Source organism: Lepisosteus oculatus, chromosome 6 (assembly GCF_040954835.1).
Source record: "Lepisosteus oculatus isolate fLepOcu1 chromosome 6, fLepOcu1.hap2, whole genome shotgun sequence".
NCBI classification, from domain to species: Eukaryota; Metazoa; Chordata; class Actinopteri; order Semionotiformes; family Lepisosteidae; genus Lepisosteus; species Lepisosteus oculatus.
In genome coordinates, this window is record NC_090701.1 from 47,754,418 (window position 1) to 47,779,104 (window position 24,687).

The following is a 24,687-nucleotide window of genomic DNA, read 5'->3' on the forward strand; positions in this document are numbered from 1 at the left end:
TTATTAGGAACTTCAGAAAAATGTGTCTGAGTGAGTTGTGAATGGACACCTTTCCCATGAAAGCAAGTTAAGGGCAGACAGTAAAGCAATTTGCTTCAGATGTAGCTTATTGAATTCACCTTAAAAAGGAAAGGCTAGGGGGTGAAAAGAGAACACTTGACAATAACAACAGTCTAGGTGAGGACAATAACTAGCTTTCCTTCTGATGGTTAGGAGAATGAGTTCTTTTAGGTTCATTCAAAAACAGGTGACTCATGGAGTTGTCTTTTGGAGCTGGTGAGCTCTGATTAATAATAATAATAATAATAATAATAATTGCTTACACTTATAGTATATATACTATATATATAACACTACTATATAGTGCTTTTCTGGACACTCCACTCAAAGTGCTTTACAGGTAATGGGGACTCCCCTCCATCACCACCAATGTGTAGCCCCACCTGGATGATGCGATGGCAGCCAAAGTGCACCAGAACACACCAGCTATCAGTGGGGAGGAGAGCAGAGTAATGAAGCCAATTCATAGATGGGGATTATAAGAAGGACATGATTGGTAAGGGCCAATGGGAATTTTGGCCAGGACGCTGGGGTTACACCCCTACTCTTTTCGAGAAATGCCCTGGGATTTTTAATGACCACAGAGAGTCAGGACCTCGGTTTTACGTCTCATCCGAAGGACGGCGCCTGTTTACAGTTTAGTGTCCCCATCACTATAATGGGGCATTAGGACCCACATGGACCACAGGGTGAGCACCCAATGCTGGCCCAACTAACATTTCTTCCAGCAGCAACCTTAGTTTTTCCCAGGAGGTAACCCATCCAGGTACTGACCAGGCTCACACCTGCTTAGCTTGAGTGAGTTGCCAGTTGTGAATTGCAGAGTGATATGGCTGCTGCTGGCTAGCAGAGGGATGGTTGATTAGGCAGGGTCAAATAAGGGAAGACTAGCTCTCTTCAGATTGAGCTCAGTACAGTTAGGAGCTCATGTCTTTTATAAGGTTAAAAGAGAAAGCATCTTTCAAAGGGAAGCCATCCTATTGCTGTCAGGTTAGGTGCTAGATTTCTAGAAAAGTAGTAGCAAAGTTAGTTGTTACCATATCAGGTCCACCAGTAAGGTTTTGTTTGTGGTAGAGACGACCTGGCCAAACAGGATCAACCAACAGTGGCCTTATAACTGCTGTTACTGGCGTTACAAAGGACAGATAAAAACAATGTGTTAACTAAATTTAGATAATTACATATTTATATATATAGTTGTTCAGGTGGGCAGCTGCGTCAGCATGCATAGGCTGCAAAGGAACAAGTAATAAGTTTATCCCATGCGGAATAGAGAAGCCTTTTTTCAGCTGACACCTGAAGAAGGCTCCAAAGCCGAAATGTTGTGTTTTTTTCTTCTCTTTTCAGCATGGAATAAACCTATTATTTGTTGCTTTTATATATATATATGTATGTGTATGGTCACTCGCAAATTCTTTTGAGACCATTCCTATGGTGTCCCATTTTGTGCAGTTACAAAAGGATGCATATACATTTATTTAAATATAAGATGTAACACTTTGCATTAATATTGATAAAAGCCTTTTTCCACATACTTGCAGCATCACATACTGTAGGTGCTTTGTTGCAAACCCCATGTGGGATATGACATTTGAGAGTGTTTTTTCAAGTTCCATAGCAGCCCCCTTTACGACTTCTGCAACCCGAAGTCGTCATTGGCCTCAGTAGACCCCTAATCAATTTGCTCCATGCCCAGCTGCTCAGGTTGGAAGGACAGTCTGATCCACCAATGTTTGGGTGTTTTCTTCATTTTAATGACAGACTACACTATGCTCAAAGAGATATTAAGGGCCTTTGACATGTTTTTGTTCCCTTCTCCTTATCCGTACCTTATACAACTTTTTCCTTGATTTGTTTTGAAGGCTCATTGGTCTTCATTGTTGAATCTTTGCTTGAAATTCACTACCTGTTTGAGGGACCTTAAAGTTATATATTCTGAAATCATGTAAATCATTATTAGTGTGGACAAAGGCTGCTCAACTAATTTCATGATCTGTTAAAGTAATTGTATGCACCTAAACTAATTTAGATTTAAATTAAATACTGTATTTACTTCTTTTTATGTTTTTGCATTGAATGTGTAGAGTATGTTTTGAATATAACAAATATTAATTGCAGTATCAATTAACAGTAACACGTATAACTGTATTACATACTATATGTTCAAATGTGAATTTTCTGCAAGAATTACTTTCCAAGGCATCGTATGCATGGCGCAAGCTTACCATAATGTAGACTACAAAGCTACAGACATACCAAGACACTATATAGAGTATACTGTATATATATATATGTTTAAAACAGCCTGCTAGTTTTTGGTATTAAATCAAAATTGAGATTTCACTGATCCTACCTTGTTTTTATTGTAAAAATGTAATTTGTTTTTAGCACATAAATCAATCACATATACTATTGTAAACAGGACAGCATAAAGTCTTTTATAGCTTTAGGGTTAAACCTGACTGGATGTTTTGCTGGAGTTTATGCTTCGGAAATCCTGAATTTAAAACTTGATTTTGCTTGAAAAGCCAAGTGTCCATTTGGTAGGCTTGGATAGAAACAAATCAAAACTAAACACTTCATAAATTTCAATGTTATATGATGCATAGAGCCTCTGTAAAAACAGTTTTTTGTGTTTCTGACTGCATTATGTTCAAAAGTGTTTATATCCAGCATTCTAGTTTATGAATCCACCTTGGGCTTTGGTAACCTTGATACATCCTCTAGTCTATTGGTAAGTTCATAAACTACTCATGAAGGATATTTAACCAATCATACATACAAAACTCAGTTGTGTGAGTGTTACGTCCCAGTGTGTGTTCTGTGTGTGTTTTTTTCTGTTATGTCCACACTGCTGACCCTTGATTGTTCTCCCTTCCCCATTGGCCCACCATTACACCACACTTTCCGTATGATGTCATCATCAAGCAGCATATAACATGGAGGCTTTCAGAAGGAAGAGGCCTTTCGCTTGACTTCGTTCCCGTTTGGTTTTGGTTATCGCTTCGCTTTGCTTTCGGATATTGCTTCGGCTTTGTTGGTTTGTTGTTTTGCTTTTTGTGTGTGTATTTTCATATAGCTTCGGCTTTGTTGTTTTGTTGGTTTTCTGTTAGTTTCTTTGTACTTTCGTTTGTTTGTGTGTTTATCCTTGTTTTGCCATTACCTTGCCCTAATGTGCTACAGTACATGTTCACCCTTTGTGTTCTTTTGTACCCTGCTCCTGTTGATTACTCTTGTTTTCCCTTATTTGTATTCCTGGTTCACTTGTGTTTTTGTGTGAACTTTTGTATATAAGGTTAGTTTAGGTTGTTGGGTACACTTCACACACTTAGTTGATTGTGTATTAGTACGGGTGAATGCCATTTGTCTTGTATGGTTTTGGGTAGTCAGTGCAGGTTAGTTAGGGTGTTGAAGACGTCAAAGACTGTGTGTTTCGGGTTTTCTTTTGCAGTCAAGTTAGCTTTCCCTCACTTACCTAGCCAGCACCATTTTGTTTGTTCTTTTCTTTTCTTTGGCACCCCTTATCACGCTTCCTAGTCCCTCACCAAAACCCACCTGCTTCCAAAAGAATTATCCTAGATGTTACACCCCGATACCTCTAGGCACTTGGGGTCGTAACAGTGACCTTTCTCTGCTTATAGTGAGTGTTCTGTAAGAGACTGTGATATTCAATACATTTTTATTATTGAACTTGATCCCTGGTTTTGATTGTTATCCTGTTGTAAATTTAATTTAAAATCAAGTTTAGTTTTACTGCTTTACTTTTAATATGTCCAGTGCTCTTTTTACATACATTGGCATGACATTTTGATTCATTAATTTTGAAACATGTAAACACACACCTGAACTTTTTCCTAAATTGACTTCTGCAATTTATGATTGTGTGCAATATGTTTTCATATTTATTTCTGTGAGAATAAACATATAAAATTAAAAAAATGTCTGTATTTTTCAAGAAAGTATTATATTATTGAATATTTTTAATCTAAATATGATACATCATTCAAGTTGCAGTACATATCTGCCACAGTTGGTTTGCATACATATATTTAAGCATAACAACGAAAATATACATTTTTCAGAATTTGAAACAATACACATGCATAACTGTGAATGTGCTATGTTTAGCTTCAAAGGTTTCTTTCATTTACTAATTACATTTTATTGAATTCATTTCTATAATTTTTTATCACACCTTTAAGATGAGAGAGTGGTTTAAACTGAAAATGTAGTCACTTGAAATTCATAAGTATAATGGAAGTTCTGTCAGAAAAAAATGACAGTGGCCCATCCAGACACCCATCCTCCATCAGAAAGGTGATTGGCTCATTCCTGTAACTGACCAACTACTGGCCGAACTATCCCATAACAATGCATACTTATGGACATTCTTGAACACATTGCCATCACTACACATAAAAACAAAAATTAAAGGGGTACAAATCCTATTAAAATAAGCTGTTAAAAACAATTTTATGAACAAATAGAAGGAATCTTGAAAGTGGTCTTTTCTAAAATCCTCCTTTTGGGTGTTAATTTCCCAGAAAACAAATTATGTATTGGAAGCAATTCCTTCAGAACATAAAAATGGACATTATATAAACAAATCTATGTTGTGGAACCATTCATAGTCAGGATTCATTTAGCACCTGGGCTTGGGACACCCCTGTGCTCATTACACTATTTTGCGTCTGGCTGTTTTTCAAACTATTACACTTCCATTTGCAGGCATCTCACAGTCCAAGTTTTTAAATTGCAGTACAGAGATACTCCAAGACTCAGTGAAGCTTACAGGAAGATATATTTATTTTTTAGAGGGAAGTCAGTTCTTCATGAGGCAAGACAAGTGTTCTACGAAAAAATAATTTTTCAAGCGTAGACATCTGTAAATAGGTACATAAAGCATCCTTCACAGGAACGTCCTTCTTAGGTATGCCTGAATATTTTTAGAAATGTGGTACTCCTTACCTAAAAAAAACATGTCTATAATAAAGTTATAGCACTAAGAAACATAGATAAAACTGATATTTCAGGAAGATGTTTTAAATATTATTTACGTTGACTTTTATCCTGATTTAAACTTTTCACAGAGCTGTTTGCTTATGCTGCTTTTGTGCTTAGTACTTTTCACATCCAGTTCTTAAATGTGAGAGTATCTATTTTCAGCAAAGACTTTAATTACCTGATTAAACTAATTGTTAACTTTAATAGCCAAAATACGTAACTTCCCTGAATCATTAGCAGGAGATGATTTACAAAGACTGTGAAAAAACATCTCGTCTTGATGATATCCCTGATTCAAAATTGTTTAATAAAGCTAAATTACCTTTTTCTAAAATATATTTTTTACAGCATTCTTCATAATCATACAATGAAATGGGGTTAATATGAAGACAAATTTATCAACATGTATTAATTGATAAAATGATATATTCCTTTTTTCTAATCATTCAGAATATATAGATAAAATACTATATAACCAAAACTGTTTGTACTACGTTGTACTACATTTTCTAATTTAGCTTCTGTTTATCTACTGCATAATTGTCATTGATACAAATTGATTTTTCAAGATTCATTAAAAATAGTAAATGTAAGAGATTCAGTTACATTTATTTTTTTAATTTCAGCCTTCTTTTGATTTGTGTAGGAGATGAAATCATTTAAAATGTATTCAGTCACTTCCCTTTCATTACTTTGTTGCAGGAAAGAACTGTGACAATCAGGAGACAAACAATTGGAGGATTTGGTCTAAGTATCAAGGTAAACAATTTTTTCCCCTTAAGTATCACAGAATATTATATCTTACCATTTCAAGGTTCTGACTGATAGTTTAGTTGTGCATTTTTAATTTTTGTTTTGTTCAAAGTGCGGTTTCAACATTCACTTATTACAGTATACACTGAGTGATAGTTTGGTCAAATTGGTTCAGTGTGTTATAAAAATATTTTAGGTTTTAACTATGTAAGATTACATATACTTTCTTATCATCTCATTATGTTAACATCTACCTCTTGCTTTGAAAAAAAAAGTTAAAAAAACTGACCTTTGCAGTCGCTTATTAAAGTGATTTTAAATACAATTTATGATATTTAAATTAGGTCAGTTTGTCAATGTTTTAATCTATGTATCTTGAGAGCTGTAGAATGGATAAACATATGTACACAAGAAATATATGACATTAGAGTTGGGATTAATCTATTACCAATCTTTCATCAAGATCTGAAAAACACACTTCACATTAACCCTGAAGATTTCTAGATACTAAATTTCTAGATACTAAACTGCTCTAGTGTCAATAATATTAAGTATTAAAAAGTTATTATAAAAATGCTAAAGTGGGTTTGTGTGTGTTTAATTGTAATTGTCTTCTATCTGAAACAAGGGGGCACTTAAAATAACAACACATTCATTTATGATGAATAATCAAAACACTAAGGGTCATTGTTAGATTTAAACTTAGAAAAGTAAAAACTAAAATGAATGTTAAAAGTACTGTATACAATAAGTAAGAAATAAATCAGAGCAGGGTGTGTTCAGGGTTGGTCACTTTGTAACAGAAAGAATATTAATGCCTTTGAAAGAAAAGGAATGGCAAGCCTAGATTAGTGCAGTGAACTAATATAGTCTTGATTTGAAGATATTACAAAGGAATTTTAATAAAGTGTTTAGAGTCCAGAAAGGTACTGACACCATCCTTCACTCATCTTGAAGGACTACTTCAAGTTCAACAGTGAGACAAGGACCTAAGGACATGCAAAGTAAGAGTAGGTACATTTTGAATATAAAACAGTACAATTTTCACAGAATCTTAATTGCCCATGTTAAATATTTCTCAATCACACAACATTTATAGGTTGTTTAGAATGTTAGTATCAATTCAGTATTTTGTTTTTATAAAAAGATAAGCATTATTATTTGGTTATAATAAAACAAAACAATGTTTTCTTACCTTACTTTGTGTTGAAATAGAGAACGGTAGAAGGTAATGCTTTATTATATTTATAAACGTGAAAGCATGGTTTCTTTATAAGTTTGCTGCATTATATTTTGTCTGTTTAGAAACATATAAAACAACATTTCAATCAAATGAATCCTTTCTATTTATCAATTTAATAGTATACATTATTCTTTTTTATGAGATGATATTACAAAAAATGAATTGTTTGGTAATGTTTAATATAATAATGTGGTAATGTGTTAATTGTAGTTATTACAGTTAGTACAGTACTACTTTTCTGACAAATATACAGAGCTACGGTCCTTTAAGGATTCACTGCACCACCTGGCATTTTTACAGAATAGTGCAGTCCTGGATCAGATTACATGCTACTGTCTGTGATTCTATGGTACCACCTCACAGCTTTGTAGTGCTAATAGAATAGCTGCAGTTCTGTAGATACGCTTGGGCAGTTCCTACATGCTGGCAGATTATGATACAATGCCCCATAGTACATATTATGAACACACATAAAGAATCTAAATAATAAAAACATTGTATCCAGTTTGGATCTCCCATTTTTATGTAATAGTCCCATAAAACAGTGTTTCAGCAATCCCCCACATACTGTATACAAGACATCTTAACCAAAACACAGTACGCTTTCTCTCATCTCCCAACCCTTGTTCTTAACTGTGACCTCAGCCTTTCTGTAACTTTAACTGTAAATTTCATTCTAATCCTATCCTTAAACCTATCCCAAACTTCAAATTGGCTGTAACGTTGTTTAGCCAAAAAGAGTGTAACCATAACAACAGTTATCGAGAAGGCAACAGTACTGGAGCTACAATACATGACTGCAGCCTCCAGCCTCCAGATAAACACTATTTTGGAACATACATTTCATCCAATATTAGCAGGGCAGTGACAGTGCAGTTGATCCCCCAAAAGCTAGGCCACAACCACACATGCAAACTTTCATTGGAAATCCTCTTTGACAGCTTGCTAAAACACTTGCATTATGAGTTTTGTATTTGAGTGACAAAGGAATTGTAAAGATACCATTCAGAGACAGATTAACTAAAATATGTATATTATTACATAAAAATGTGATTAACAGTTGTCGAGAAGGATAACCTGCTCTTTTGAAAAGCCTGTTTTAATAAAATAATATGGAATACAAAATGATGACACCTCCCTGCACAGTTACATAAAAATGGTAATGGCTTGCAGCTTATTGTTTGACAACATGTTGCGTTTATAGAGAAGGGTGTTATATATTCCTGATGGCTTTGTCAACTGTCAACACTAATAAAAAATAACTTTGCTAGGCAGGGATATGATTTTTCTTACACTCAGCATCAAAAGAAATTTAGCACATAATCGTTGCCTTTTATAAGAAAATGCATACAGATTTTGAATATTGCTTATTTGCAATATTTATAATTCATAAATAATTCATACTTGTAAGTAATTGTTCATTCATGCTTGACTGTGATATTTTCAAAAGATTTTCACAGTTGCAAACGTACTACATCACCTCATTAGTGAGACAGTTGGATAGGTAAAGGTCATAAGGTAATTTATACAGTTATATGTCCAGCCTGTTAAAAATCAAGCAAGAAAATACAGAAAGTAACAAGTATCCCCTACTTATCCAGAAAACAATGACCTTTTGCCATTTGTATGTTAAATGATAGACTAATTGTTGTATTGTTTATAGCCAGCAATTTCTAGCAGTTTTCCAGCAAGATGTTTCACCCAGATACAATTCATCAATAAGAGGCCACAATGTGGGAGACTATGTGTCATAACCTCACAAAGATCAGCAAATTATTGCATTCCACCTTCATGATCATTTTTACATGCAAGTTCAATTGAATCAGAAACACAAGGCTGCAAAATTCTCCACAATCCAGATGAGTAGTTCAGCTGTGAGGAGAAACAGTGTTTCTTGGTCAGACAACCTCACAGAGGACTAGAGTGCAGCATGAGTGGGAGCAACATCTCATAGTGGATCCAGTCCTCTTTCCAGTAAGTTGGGCAAACCCTAAATAAGGCAGAACTCCGCCATAGCCGGTGGCAAGCCCGGTTGAGAAAGGAGGAGCCAACGCCCAGTATCTGGGGGCGGTTAAATAACTGGACCAAGGCTTGGTGCACCTGACTGAAAGGAGGAAATGCCTTTTGAATAAACGCACTCCCAGCCTAGGGATGTGACTGAAGACACTGAGAGCGACTTCAAGCAGTTTCCGGCAGGAAGCTGGCAGGCACGGCGGTGTGCCTAAGGGTGATGTAGATGGTTTCCATCAAACCGGCCACGCTGAACACATTGATACAGGGCAGAAAGTAGTTTGGCAAACCACTGTGGGTTGTGTATGTTGACCTTAAGGCCTCATTTGATTCAGTTGACCACCCGGCTCTATGGCAGACGATTCAAAACATTGGACTACCTTGTAAAGTGGTCAACCTCATGGAAGCTCTGTATACGGATTCAAGCAGATGGCGTGAGATCAGACAGGTTTCTGGTGCGAGTTAGACAGGGCTCCATGATCGCTCCAGACCTGTTCCTGGTACCCATGGACCGCATCATGAAGTACACAGTCCATCAGGGAATGGCTAGATCAACCCTCGGCAATCAAGTGTTTACTGACCTGGACTTTGCTGACAACATTGTGCTACTGGCAGGAACTTTGGATGTGCTGAGATTGTCACTGTCACTGTGTTACATGCATGATGAAGCTGCCAAGTTCGGTCTGCACATCAATTGGCAGAAGATGAAAATCCAGCAGTTTGGGAGTGACTGCAGTTTGCTCAGTGTTAGTGTGGACAACCAGACTATGAAAGGCAAAAATATTGGAGGAATTTCATTTCCCTCAAATGGGTGCAGAAGTAATTTCCAAAAAGCTATATCTTAGTGGTCATTCCGCAATGAAAGTGTATAAAATAATAAAACGACAACTCCAAATATTGTGAAAACGTATTCAACAATTCTGTGACTCTAGAGTTTTAGTTAATACATAGTATATACTGTAAAAATAAGAAATAATTAAATTTACAAATTATTTCAAAACACACAGGCTATTTTAACAACATCCTTATACTGTAATAATAAGTGGAATACCATGCAAAACAAAAAATCCTGAATTTTCCTCTATTGCCATGAAAATCTGTGACACCATTTCATGCACATTTCTTACTCAATGTGTAATATGTGAAATATGATGCACCTGAAGATTAAAGCTTGCAAAATCTTTCACCATAGTTGCATTAATACAAAAAACAAACTAATAAATATCATGCCTTGACTTCTTCTCAGTTAGGGTTTGGCCTTAAATACTGAACACATGTTCATGAAAAAATCTGTTCAGAAGCAACTGATGAAAAGGTTGAATATGCTGAAGAAAATGTTGACATAATGTCAACTTTCAACTCGTGACTGGGTCATCATAGTCAAAAACATTTAAAGAATTTTTACTTCGTGAACTGTCATCCTAAATATACTGTAACGCAACGGGGGCTCAGGCGGGCGCCCTTGCCCCATCTGGTCGGCCCCATCCCGACTGGAGGCTCGAACCCGGGACTTCCGCGTCTCTCTGCAGCGACCTAGCCCCGTGAGCTAAAGAGAGATCTCTCCATAGCCCAGTAGCTGTGGTCCTGCTATCACAGGGAAGGGCGGTGACGTCACCCGCTCTGGTACGCCGGCTCTTACACACAGTGCTTGTCGGCCGTAAGCATTACAATACTATACTTGTTATATGTGTTTCCTAGTTAAGTCCTAAATTGAGTACACAAGCTTATATAGGCTGACATATGGCATTTATCACCATAAAAAAGGAAAATCACATTGGAGGCCTTAGTAGTTGTCCTAGATTTAAATGAAAAGCTTTGTGTCACATTTACCCTGGCAGATGGACAATCTTAGCTTTAAATAAAATAAAAAATACTGTAATTAAACCTATTCCCAAATAAAGCCCTGATTAGCCCACAGCATAAAGTACTGTGCAGGAAAGTCTAGACAGTAACTATTGTACATGACAAGTACAAGTGAAATCTTTTTTTCTCTGCCATTATATATACAGTACAAGTGATGCATCTTTTGACCTGTGCTGTCAGAAATAAATGTATTTTCCCAGACTCTTCAGCCTTAAGTGTCAAAGATACAGTCAATGCTTACAAATATATAAATAGTGAAGCAATAAGCTACCTGTTGAATAGAAGGCTAAAAAATAATACTAACAATAATTTGTAAGAGTGACTATTTTTTCTTAAATCTCAAAATCACTGTATGATGATCACAGAAAAATTAACACATTAACAATTACAGTGAAAACATAGACCTAAAAGCAAGATTTAAAAATGTCAGTGGTTGCTGAGTCTTTAATGGATTTGAATAGTGGGTTCTGTAGATGTGGTGCTGCAAACAAAATAGAATAGCAAGTGTAATGGTAGGATAGCTGTGTGTCATACATTTATTTAGCTGTATTTGAAAGCCAGAAAACAATCACACACAAAACATTTGTAGTGGTGCTTGAGATTCATTAATTTATTGTATGTTACCACAAGTGTTTCCAGAATGGGAAACAGGTTCCTAGAACTGAATTGGCACACTGTTCTCGAGAGTCAACATTAACATGCGTGCAATGTACTGTAACTCACAAAACAAATAAGAAGTTAATCACATTACATAGTCTCAGATTTACAGTTCTTATACCTTTATATAATCTATTCATATGTAGTACATACTGCATATAGGTATAATACAGGTCTATAAAATAGTTTAAAATTTTGAGTTTTTCATTCATTAAGCTCAGCTGAATTCAGGGCTTCAACTCTATCCAGTTTTGTTTGCATGTGTTTGTCAAGGTGTTCATTTAGTTTTTGCCATTAAATGTAAGTTTGAGCAAACAATTTATTTGCATGAACAAAAGGCAATAAACCTTTGGCTTAATTGATTTGCTCTCTATCTTAATGTTTTTGTTTATAACCAACTTTCAAAGTATTAAGTGCTCACCATTCCGTAATTAACTTTGACCATGGTATTTGTTATTCAGTAGTTAAATAATGGAAGCAGACCACTGTTGTGGCTGTAAACTCCCTCAATGCCATGACTCTTACTCATAAAGCTTGATTATACTTAAAAAAACACTTACCCTAAAACAAAAACCTTTGCATTTATGGTGTGGATGTTTGTCATTTTATGCAACCTTAATTAATTACTTGTTTGTACGGTTATTCAACTCTTTACAAAACAATATAAATCAAACATTGCAACGTTAAAGTTCCCTATTATACAGTGTATACTACTTTCCTCATTAATAATAATAATTGCTTACACTTATATAGCGCTTTTCTGGACACTCCACTCAAAGTGCTTTACAGGTAATTGGGACTCCTCTCCACCACCACCAATGTGCAGCCCCACCTGGATGATGCAACGGCAGCCATAGTGCACCAGAACGCTCACCACACATCAGCTATCAGTGGGAAGGAAAGCAGAGTAATGAAGCCAATTCATAGATGGGGATTATTAGGGGCCATGATTGGTAAGGGCCAATGGGAATTTTGGCCAGGACGCTGGGGTTACAGCCCTACTCTTTTCGAGAAACACCCTGGAATTTTTAATGACCACAGAGAGTCAGGACCTCGGTTTTTACGTCACATCCGAAGGACGGCACCTGTTTACAGTGTAGTGTCCCCGTCGCTATACTGGGGCATTAGGACCCACATACTGTAGACCACAGGGTGAGCGCCCCCTGCTGGCCCCACTAACACCTCTTCCAGCAGCAACCTTAGTTTTTTCCAGGAGGTCTCCCATCCAGGTACTGACCAGGCTCACACCTGCCTAGCTTCAGTGGGTTACCAGTTGTGAGTTGCAGGGTGATATGGTTGCTGGCTTATTACGAGGGGCTGAATCTGATTTGTAGAACACAGATGACTAGAAAACATTAAATCTGTCAGTGCAATGTGTGACAGTAAACCACATTTCAAACCATTGCTGTCAGATAAAATGCCAAAGTGAGATTTTAAGACAACCACATATGAAACACCCTGTGTTTTGTTTTGATAGATGAAAATGATGTGTATTTATTGTGATTTCAGATCCATATGTAATTCTTTGTATTTGCTTGTAGCCATTTCAAATAACATTCGTTGTCAGGGTCCAATGACCACTCCTCTCTGTCCACAACTAGTTTGACATACAGTGTTTCGATCTGACCATACCACATGGAATAAACTGTAGAATTCAACTGTCAATGTGATTAACAACATTCTCTTCATTTTTTGCTCTATATCAGGGGTGTCAAACTCATTTTTAAAGGGGGCCAAACTAAAAACATTTAATCATGTCACAGGCCACACATCCAGAGATAAATACTGATTAGAATTGTATCATAGATTTTCCACATATGCAAGTGAATAAGCAGTAGGTTGTAATCAATATTTCCAGTACTTTTAATTAATTATCCATTCCCACTTATTGAATACTTGTAACTGGCTAATTGTGCTCACAGATTTATATTTTTGTTCCTTTAAGTTGCTGTCCTTTAATATGGATGTACTGTTAAGTTTGTCATTTGTTTTTTATGTGTTTCTTGGTAACAACCCTTAAAGGATCCCAATGACTCCCTTTCTGCCATGGGGCTAAGCAGTTAGTCTCAAATGCCTACAAACTCAGACAATTAATATATGAATCAAGTCCCCACATAATCTCCATTCGAAGCTAAAAGTCTCCAGGTCCCTTAATCGGAGTATGACATTTCCTTCCCATAAATAAGTAGTCTAATTGCTCTCCTTTGCATTACCTGTAGAACTTCAAAAACTTTCACATGGCATGGTAAGCAAAACTGAAAACAATATTCAAACAAATATATAGCACAATTTTTATAATATGATTACTCAATTTGAAACTGCCAAGATTAAGAGTCTCTGGCAATAACTGTTATCCAATCTAGAGTGAATAAGATACACACACATGCTCCTCCAACACACCCACCTGAAGAGCCATTTGCCATTTGATACATTGCAGATGAGAGGTATAAAAGAAGAGGTGGAAGTTACCCAGCAAGTCACATGACTTTCTGTTTGCCAGAAAACCATTTAAACCCCGACCTAACCAGTCATACACAGTAAATTGTGTTCTACCTCCTAGGGAATTCCTATCACCTTCAGCTAGTGACATGACCCAGGCTTGAACTCGCTTTGAACTGCTTTCAGTGAGCAGCAACTTTAATGAACCACTTGGGAGCCCTATATCTATGAACTTTATTGGCCTTTTTATTGCTTCACTACACTGACTAGATGAAAAAAGCAATGAGTCAATAATATCTTGCACTTATCCAATTTCAAAAATGTCAAACTTATCTTGACAAGTGTCTGCCTGGATCTGATCTGATACATATCCTAATGAGTATTTTATATGATTCTGTTGTTTCTGCTGAACAGCAGACATGATTTTAACTTTGCAAATTCAAATATTGCAACATTAAAATTCATGTTTTACCTTAAAGTTCATGATGGTAAATGTATTCAAGATTTTCCTCCACACATTACTTATTCTTATTTCCAGGTTGCCTGTGATTATATTCAGATTTATAGCTTATGTACTTTTTAGACCTACTGTATTACTGAATTATAATGTATCACATTTACTCTTAGTTTATCATTAAATAAGACACTGTTATGTTATAATTAATTTATGCTTTATTACTTTTGATCAGTTAAGATATTTAATCTCAATTATAGGCAGTATGATATAATTAGATATATTTCTGGATTAACCATTTTTTTGCTATTATTTAAATGTACTTCATCTCACAAAATTAGAATTTCTGTTTCCTTCTATTAATAAATACTAATACAATTAGAATAATATGTTTTAACATCTGAAATGGTTAAACAAAGCAATTTTCCTTTTACAGCACCCAGTTCAATATGTTTGTTTCCTTATCACGTTAGTATTTTTTTCTTATACTCTGTGGTTGCTCAATTTCTTCTACTAAAAATCCTAAATGGATACCAAAAGAAAACATCATGGAATTTAATTTCACAGCCTATTGTGGTTTTTCAGTGCAGTTTAGTGTTTCCCCCAGTTGTTCCCCCTTTGTTTTGCTTTTTATTTCCCCCAACATTTTCTAGTTGAAAAAATGGTCTTGGCATGTTATTAACCTACAGTATGTGCCCTATGGAGTCAGTGAGACATTGAGATCATTGAGAATCAGAAGAAACAGGATGTCTTGAATTAGGATTGGGCAGACTTGACCTATTAGGACTATTACTTTTGATTATAAATGAGGGTTCATTGCTTTAGTCTCCCTAGATCTTAAGGTGTTGAAGACTTCAAGAAACCTATTAAACCTCCTGGACAATAGAAATGAAAAAATGAGAGCTTGTGCCCCTGCCACTGGATCTTTCAGATACAGTTTTTGTTAACATTGGAGAGTTATAAAATTAATTTAAATCTTTAATAATGATTACTATCTCATATTTTGAAAAGAAATATGACCTGTTTTTTTCACTCGATTTAGATAACCAGTTCTGTTCTAATAGAAGGGCATTTGTGTTTTGTAATTTATTGTCCATAAACCAGACAATTTGAATGAAAGAGCTAAATTCTAGCATAAATATGGAATTACAGATGTGTATTGCAGATTCTGGCTCAGTTGTATTTAATTGTGTCCTGAGAATAATAGCAAGGTGACCCAGATGCCATTAAAATTCACCTGACACTCACCAAATTGTAATAGTAAATGACATTGTTTTAGATATCAGGTGTCAAAATGTACTTTTTTAAGGTATACTGTAAGTTTTTTTTAAAGCTATCAAAAGTGAGTTTTTAAGGAGATACATTGTTTTTCACAATCTCTGTGCTTCGGGAATATCCACGTGTTGTTTGTTTATTATATTTCTTTTAGGGTGGTGCAGAACACAATATTCCTGTTGTAATATCAAAAATTTCCAAAGAACAAAAAGGTATATCTTTTCTAATTGTTATTGTTTTGTAATTACACCTAACAAGAATTATTCATACTGTAATTAGTTGTTGTTAGTAATGAATTAGTAATGAATTAATCATTCATCTTGTTGTTTTTATTGTCGTTGTGTTTATTTTTATATAATTAAACTGATTTGAATTTTATTTTTAAAGCTGAACTATCTGGTCTGCTGTTCATTGGAGATGGAATCCTTCAGGTAACTTTCAGTAAATTTTGGTATATTTGAATAAATTAACTTTTAAACTGCCTACTCTCTATTACAGCTTTATTTTGACTTTCAGATAAATGGAATAAATGTGAGAAACTACCGACATGAAGAAGTGGTGAGTTAATAGCTTTATTTTTTATTCATTACATTACAGCTCTTAGTTTAAAGAAGATTATTGAGCCTTAATACACATATGCCTTTTTGTATTCCTTTATAGTATATTTTCATAAAGCACTGTAAAAATATAATTTACCTGCCCCAAACATTATATGGCCTTGATCATAAACATTCATATTACAGTACATTATCAAGGGATGTGTTTATACAGTATGCGGAGGTGCTGGGTCAATTGGTGTCTGTCTACAGTCAAGGTAAACCTATTACTCAGCGGCAGGAAAGGTTATGAGCAGAAACTAATGCTTACTTATAGTTTTGATATGGGCCAGTTCAGGAGTACACATGGGATCCTGTTTACAATCTGGAAGATCTCAATCAGACAATAATAATATTATTACATGCGTAATGCATTTGTCTAGTTTTCAAATGATGGTAATTCAATGTTTATGCTTACTGTATGCTTATTTCAGGTGCAAGTTTTAAGAAATGCAGGAGAAGAAGTAACGCTGACAGTTTCTTTTCTGAAAAAGACACCAGCTTTTCTTAAACTCCCTCTCTGTGAAGACTGCACATGTATGTTTTATTTTTATATTTTTAAATGATTTTGCTGTTGCTGTAAATTACTTCTCATATATTTATGCTACTTCTTACTGTCCTCGTACCTGGGCCTGGATTAAATTTAAACTTTTACAAATCACCCGTCATATTATGCAATTACTTGAAGGCCTCTTTCTGTGTGCCAGAGGGGATGTTATTCTAACTAAAGGAAATCCTCCCAAAAAGAGTTTAATTTGAGTTATTATTGAGATATCCTTTGAGGTTAAATCCATTAGCATCCTTGTTCATATTAAACTTTATTTAAATTAATATGAATAATTTAATCAAGAATTACTCGTATTTGCAAGTGCAATCTTTATATATGGTGTCACCTTTAATTCTTTCTATTCTTTCTATTTCATACTGTACAACCTTATAAAAAATAAAACTTAACTGATTTGAAATATTTGTAATACCATTAAATTAATGTCATGTTTAGGTATGTGAAAAGCAGAAATTTACAAGCTTAAGCTGAATTTATTAACTGGATTTATAACTGGCCAAAATAAAAATAAAATCACAAATAAAATGTGCAAGTATTTATGCTAGTATGAAATATAATAATATGCAATTTATAAGAGCGATCAAAGAGCAAATCTTTAATACAATTATTTGACTTAAAGTGGATTATATATCATGTTCACCTGCAGGTGTTCCCAGTGACCAGAGTAGTGGAACATCATCCCCTTTATGTGATAGTGGATTGCATTTGAACTATCATCCAAACAATACGGTACAGGTTTCATTTATTTTTCAAAAGATTCAGAAATTAAATTTGAATGGACCTACTGTATATGACCTTCCATGGGTTTACAAAATATTAAACAAAAGCCATCCCGCACCAGCAAATTATAACTCACTCGGAGATGTGTCTCCTGCATAGTGAATGAAGTATTATCTTTAATATACTATTAAAGAGAAGGTCATCGTGTTTTATTTTAGGATTTAATTTAGATGCAGAAATTATCATGACTTGTGTGACATTCTTGTGTCCCTATTTCTAAACATCTCTTGTTACTTTGTTATTTTCTATTGTCCTTTGTTTTTTATTAATCTAGTCTAAAGTAACTTGTTTTATTAAGTCACATGACCAAAATTAGATCAAACTTTGCAAAGGATAGGAACCAAGGTACAGTTTTGGTAATAGTTTAAGAACTTTTAAGATAATAAACTTGACATATTTAGGATGGAAACCAAACAAAAAAGTAAATTAAAAACACAAAGGTTTAAAAAAGTTACCTGTACCTTGAAATGTTTATAAAACCATGATTCTGAAAATGATTTTATACATGATTTTTCAGAATTTTCTGTCTTTAATTGAAGAGCATTGCTGCTTTCTTGGCATTACAAAAACTTTAAAATTTATTTGCAAATAAAATATTTTAAGTTAGTTACAATTTACAATCATTTGGATGGCATTCTTTCTAATGGTGTTTTAGTGGTGCAAATTGGTCTAAGATTATTCATCACTTATTCCAAGTACTTATTTTGCTTGAAATGGCATGAAAATACAACTCTTTTGTAAACTCAACTTATTAGATAAACTCAGTTTTAGATATAGAGTGCACAAATGGCAATTTGTTTTTTTTTTATTAAGGAATATACAGTATTACACCTCAGTTTTTTAAACTTAAAATATTTTAGGAGGTACAGATTACAGTATTGATGCTAAAATCAGTTCCTACAAGCTACTATACTATCTTTTTATGCATTCAATGTTATTTAATTATGACTGTGACACAAATACCTATAACTGCTAAAACAATAGATGCTAGGGCAGGATACATTTGAAAGAATTTTAGAAAGAAGAAACATGTGTTGTTTACAGTGGTGTACTGCTGAATCTTTCTAAAACCCATGTAATTGATGGCTGGGAAACAGATGAACAAAGTTCTCAGTGGCTTAGTTTGCTCTTAGTCAGTTAGTCTGTGAGAGAATCGATTGTTTAACTTTTCTCCAAAGAAGAGTAGTCAATAATTTTTTTTTGGCATATTTTATATGAGAGTACTTCTCCTGATATGTTATAAATGTCCTTGATATATTTTAGGATACTCTGTCTTGCTCATCTTGGCCTACGTCCCCGGGACTGAGGTGGGAGAAGAGATGGGTTGATCTGCGTCTAATTCCCCTGCTCCATTCCCGCCTTTCACAGTATATTCCAGGCACAGACATTTGCAGGTAACCAAATGAGCCGCATCTTTCCTGATATTACTTTTGCAGAAACCTTTCACCTTTGTATACATTTTAGTATCTATTGATTTTTGGCAGAGAGGTACATTTTCAATTTATTCTAGGACTGTGGTTCAAATACTTATATATTTGCATAAATGTGTTTGTCAATTTCAACTATATGTTCCATTTCCTGGCATTCTTGGTTCATCAATTCAGTTAATAAAATCTGCATTGACAATATACAGTAATTTATGATAGGGATTTTTATCTCCCGTCCTTTTATGGTGATATAGAATGTATCTAAATTAGCATAAAGTGATTAGGACAGGCATATCACTTTCATAATGCTGGAAGGTTGCTGAAAGGAAGAGGGTGTCTCTTAGTCTTGATAACAAATTATGGAGAAGTTAACAGAAGACTACACAGTACACTAGGAGACCAGCTCAGGAGCCTTTGCAGAAGACTACTTCTTGTGAGGACCATAGTATTCATAACAGATTATAGTTTGACATGACTGCTAGGTGGCCTGCTACAGGTAAAATTCCCATCCTATAACACAGAGCCTGACCGAATTTTGCGGGTTAACACAGAGATCAATATAAATAGAGGTGAGTATTGTTGACTGACTAAATCATGTCCCCGAAGCAAAAAGATATAGAGATACCAAGAAGTGAACCTTGCTTACTGTAGTGGGGCTCAGCACAACTATTATGGTTTATGCTCAGGGCTGCTCTGAATAACTGTTTACCAAAAGGGTCATGAAGATTTACATGTCTTAAAAAATGACTCATTCAAATCACAGAACATACCCATGAGTTAATGGAACACAATATCAGAGCATTTGCTAGTGGCATCAGCAATAATATTATAAATGTTTGTAGATTTTTTACACCATGTCCTTGTTTTATTGTTGATTATGTGCTGAAAAAAAAGCTTTAAAAATTGAAGAAGAAAACTTGTGTGATGGCAGCTTATTCTTTATATCATTTTGTGGCTCTATGGAGAAAAAATAAAATAGTTTAGCAACACTGCATTCAACATATATGTATATATTTAGAACTTGATTATTTCTTCCAAACCAAATCTGAGCACAAATTTAATTAAATACTTAACTACATTTTTTACCATTTAAGTTAATTAGAAAAGTTTGGTGTTTGATTATGCTGCTTTCTGACCTGATTCACTGTGACATGTCTTTAGGCAAAATGCATTTCAAGTGATTGCTGTGGATGGGGTATGCAGTGGGGTAATTCAATGTCTGACTTCTGAAGACTGCTTAGACTGGCTTCAAGCAATAGCAGCTAATATTTCCAATCTCACAAAGCACAATGTAAGTACAGTGCACTGTCAGTGGCTAAATAGGTAGAAGTTGTTTCAAGCATCAATTAAAACAAAATATTGCAATCTACCTGCATTTCACTTAAAATACTAAACTCCCACTTTTCTTACTATGTCATTTTTAGTGATGCAATCATTTTTACATATTATATCCAAATTGTTTCTCCAGTTTCTTATAGGTTTGCAGGTTGAAGCTGTTTATTTTTTAACTAGAGTTTTTAATCACTGGGGATCTTGACGTTTCTTCAAAAACATTCTAGAAAAACAGAATGTTATTTCACTCCACATCCACTAGTGTTATTGCTATTGAGTAATTGTTATTTACTGTCTCCTTAATACCTACATTAGATACGCAGTTCACTCATAGTAGTGCTGAATTAACTATTTTTTGGTATATGTAACATTTGTAGCTAAAATTCCACATTGGGATTGACCTCTTAAGTTATCTTTTTGGTTTGTAGCACGGAATCATCAATTAAAAAGTTGTTAAGACTGGATAATTTCAATTTGAAATTGAAATTGAAAATTGAAATCCAGTTTAATAACTGGATAATTTTATAAAGTAACTGCTTTGAGACCTTTTAATGTAACCATACTATGTTTGCCCAACTATATAAATAGTAGTGTTTTACATTTTGCTGTGTTACGTCTACAGAATAAAACCATGAACAGAGGAAATTATGAAATTGCCTGGTTCAATCCGAAAATAGGTTGTCCCTTGATGCTTTATTCCTATATGAATAAATATGATTACACTCTTCATTGCAGATCAAGAAGATTAACAGAAACTTCCCAGTAAACCAACAGGTATCTTGACTATCACATGTATTGATCAAAATGCCTTATTTGCAGTGTTGCTTATTATTAAATTTGTCTGTAAGTTTGTTGTAGTCTTATGTTTTATTCTCTGTCTTTTTCTTGTTTTTAATTTGATTTCATGCAATTTTGTACTTCACCAAAAGATGCAGAGCATGGAGTGATGTTTATATTTAAAACTGATTTTGGTTGATTGATTGATGTTGGGGCAGAGTTATATTTGGAATATATTTTCATTATGTAAATTGATATTTATTTAAGATTTTTTTGTATAATTAATATAACATCATAAACATGCTAGCACTTTATTCATGTATCTTATCCTAGCAGTTTTAACCAACATATAAAATGTTGTCACTGTTACAAATCTTCATATAATGAAGAGAAAGATTAATATATATATAAATGTTTGTATTGGATTATCATTTTATATAAAGTGCCCTACAAAGAAAATTATCATCCTTCGCATTTGTTGTGACTTCACTGCTTTACTTTTAATAAAAAGCACATAAACAAGTTCAACTGGGTACTTCGATTAACATGCATCACATAGTATTCCATAATCAATGTTCTTTAACATGAAGGTATAAATCACCATAGAAAGTATATATGAATCAAAAAGGCTCAAAGTTGCCCATGTACTGTTAATTGAATATTGTTTAATGTTCTGCATGATGACAACTGTGATTTAGAGATTTTGACAACTGAAATGGCAATGCCACAATACGCACCAGTATATGCTGTAATGAAAGTCAAGGTTATTTCTACACTTGAAAAGCAAAAAGAAAAAAAGATGGATCCATGGCTTTTTCTAGTGATACCTAAATCAAGTAATTTATGTGATTGTTGACATCAAAACAGTTTTTGAAAACATTAATGACTAGAAAGTTCTTTATTAGATTAGATGTTTGAACATGCTGAAGTCTATACATTTATTTTAATCAGTATTCACACCTTGTGAATACTCACCCTGAATTATATATTTCTAAGGTTCATGTGTGCTCAAAGACGAAAATATTTTCCACCTATAAATCAAAGAACCCTTTTTACAGCTGCAGGTATTGATCATTGCTTAGATTACCATATATATATATATTATAGGGGCAACTTAGAGAAAACAAGCCTGCTGAGACAGCTTAGAGCTTTTTTTTGTTAACAAATGAGAAGAAGTATGTACCCCTGAGGGGCAAAAAGAATAAAGTGCTTTTATGCTTGATTGAAATGATGAGTTTTTTGTTGGTGGTGGTAAAGTAGGCTATGTAAAGTCAAGAAATCATAATGTACCCTCCACAGATCACTTTCTATTCCAGTCAGTTTGACATCTTGTTATTTACAGAGTAAACTAGGGGATCTTACCCTCCATCACTAATGATTTGGATCAAGGTCTGGAGCCATGTACTGTAGACTACCCTAACTTGCAGTGGTAGATTTATTCTGATAAAGTTTCCTTTTGTATTTTATTGAATTAGAGATTAATAATTTGTTCAGTTATGTAGTATTGTAATGCTTTACTTTTAAAGCATATGAGTGTTCAAATGAATTCTAGTCACTCAGCCTTTGTTTAAAATTGAAGTGACATAGTTTTAAATCCCCTGAGTAGATGCCTTCTTATATTATTTTGTTTTAGCAAGACATGAGCATTAAGAAGAACATAATTATATATGCATGCCTCCATCTGATCCATCCTTCACATCAATTCACCATTATACAAAGCAACCACTTGTCTTGAGCACAGCATGTCACAGTAGTAAAAATACCAGTAGAAAAAAATAAAACTACAAAAAGTTTAATTTCTGCTTTCAAGTTAACGACTACTTGATTGAGATTTTAGACCTTAATTAAAAAGTATGTTTCTATTAAGCAATATTTCCTAATTAATAAGTACTGTGTCAATACTGTGCCTTTTCTTGACAGATCATCTATATGGGCTGGGTAGATGAAAGGGAACAGGACTCCCTGCAAGATCGAATGTACACACCAAAGTTCCTTGCCCTGAGGGGCTCTTCGCTCTTCAAATTTTCAGCACCTCCAGTAAGTTCCTGTTTACCTGCACTTTTGTCCACCAGGATAAAGGCAGATTAAAAACTGCAGGGACTAAAGTTTCAAAATAAATTCTAGTTTAACAGCCTTGATTAAATTCTTTCTTAGTTGTGCCAGTTGTGTGTAATATTCAAAAACTTCAAATAGAAACTATATATGAAACTATATTCATATACATATACAAGGTTCTATATAGGGGGTTATACAAGATTTTCAAATCCTTTTCACTATTCTCTTAAAATGTTTCCTGAAGATTCTTGTAGTACACACAAACAAATTCTCTGAAAATGTGTTTTGGTATAATTAACATGAAGCAACATTCAACAGAATTTAAATGTATAACAGTACCATTTAAGAAGGCACTGCCTAGTGATGCATGTTTTATTTTACAATTGTTATTCCTAACAATGCAGGTCATTTAATAAAATTGCTTTATAATGATCTGCTGGATGCATATTAAATTGGTTCAAAGGAGTGATTTTCCTTTCAGTTTAATTTAGAACAGTGAGTGTGGACACCCTTCAAATAATGTAATTTTTTGTTAAAGATACTCAATTTTTAGCTCAGTCTGCAACACTAGACCTCAAATAGGATACATAATTTTCTTGTAATTTATTTTATTAATATTAATGAAATATGAATCTCCTTTAATACTAAAAAAAGTAACGCTGACTAGCTAATGTGCATTTCAAGTACAGCTGTTTGAATTTACCAAAATCCATCAATTTTCAGTCGACAAATACTTATTTGTTTAGAGCTTTATATATGCTCATTCGGGTTTCTTTATGTTCTAATCTTTGAACTCAAGAGTTAGTGTTTTTTTTAGAAACCCGAATGTGGTTACCAGATTTGCATATTGTGTTACTTATGACTATTTTACATACATTATTTAACATATGCAACAGATTACTGCAATGTTGTATTTGTCCTGTATTACTAAAATGGAGGAATGGAGGCAGTTGTTTCAATAAATTACACTCTTTTGGAAAAAGATTCTGGCAGAATGTAAGATTTTCCACTTTTCACCAGTTAATCTTACATTTTAATAATTTTATCAGTCTTAAATTATACCATTAAATCACGTTATGCTAATACTTTACACTTTTCCAGGATGGTGGTCTGAATTAATTGTGTGGTGCTTAACATTTAATATATCATTAATAGTAATAGTATACCAAAGAACAAGTAAAAGGTTTATTCCATGCTTAAAAGAAAAAAGACAAAACATTTGGGCTGTGGAGCCATCTTCAAGTGTGAGGGAGAGAGGAAAACCGGCAGCTGATAACGCAAGGGAGAACAAAAGCCGACTGTGGAGGGGAGGCAGGAGCAGGAGAAAAACAGTGTCGACACTCAGGTGGAGTGAAGTCAAGAGAGGTGAAGAGAGGTGTCAAAACCTGCAAATGAAT

The 24,687-nt window shown here is 34.2% G+C and overlaps 1 protein-coding gene across 4 annotated transcripts in view; it reads left to right on the forward strand.

Annotated features, from left to right (window-relative positions):
- sntg1 (syntrophin, gamma 1) overlaps positions 1-24,687 on the forward strand; it is a 148,985-nt gene that overhangs the window by 112,230 nt on the left and 12,068 nt on the right. For 3 of the 4 annotated variants that reach the window (XM_069191514.1, XM_006634031.3, XM_015353381.2), the window contains 10 exons: positions 5,767-5,823; positions 15,913-15,970; positions 16,146-16,189; positions 16,275-16,316; positions 16,789-16,891; positions 17,566-17,648; positions 18,963-19,093; positions 20,288-20,417; positions 21,194-21,232; positions 23,156-23,272. In XM_069191514.1, the coding sequence (XP_069047615.1) occupies positions 5,767-5,823; positions 15,913-15,970; positions 16,146-16,189; positions 16,275-16,316; positions 16,789-16,891; positions 17,566-17,648; positions 18,963-19,093; positions 20,288-20,417; positions 21,194-21,232; positions 23,156-23,272 (804 nt within the window). Of the gene's footprint in view, positions 1-5,766; positions 5,824-14,870; positions 14,952-15,912; positions 15,971-16,145; positions 16,190-16,274; positions 16,317-16,788; positions 16,892-17,565; positions 17,649-18,962; positions 19,094-20,287; positions 20,418-21,193; positions 21,233-23,155; positions 23,273-24,687 lie in introns of those variants that run through there. The other variant, XM_069191515.1, reaches the window with a different exon arrangement.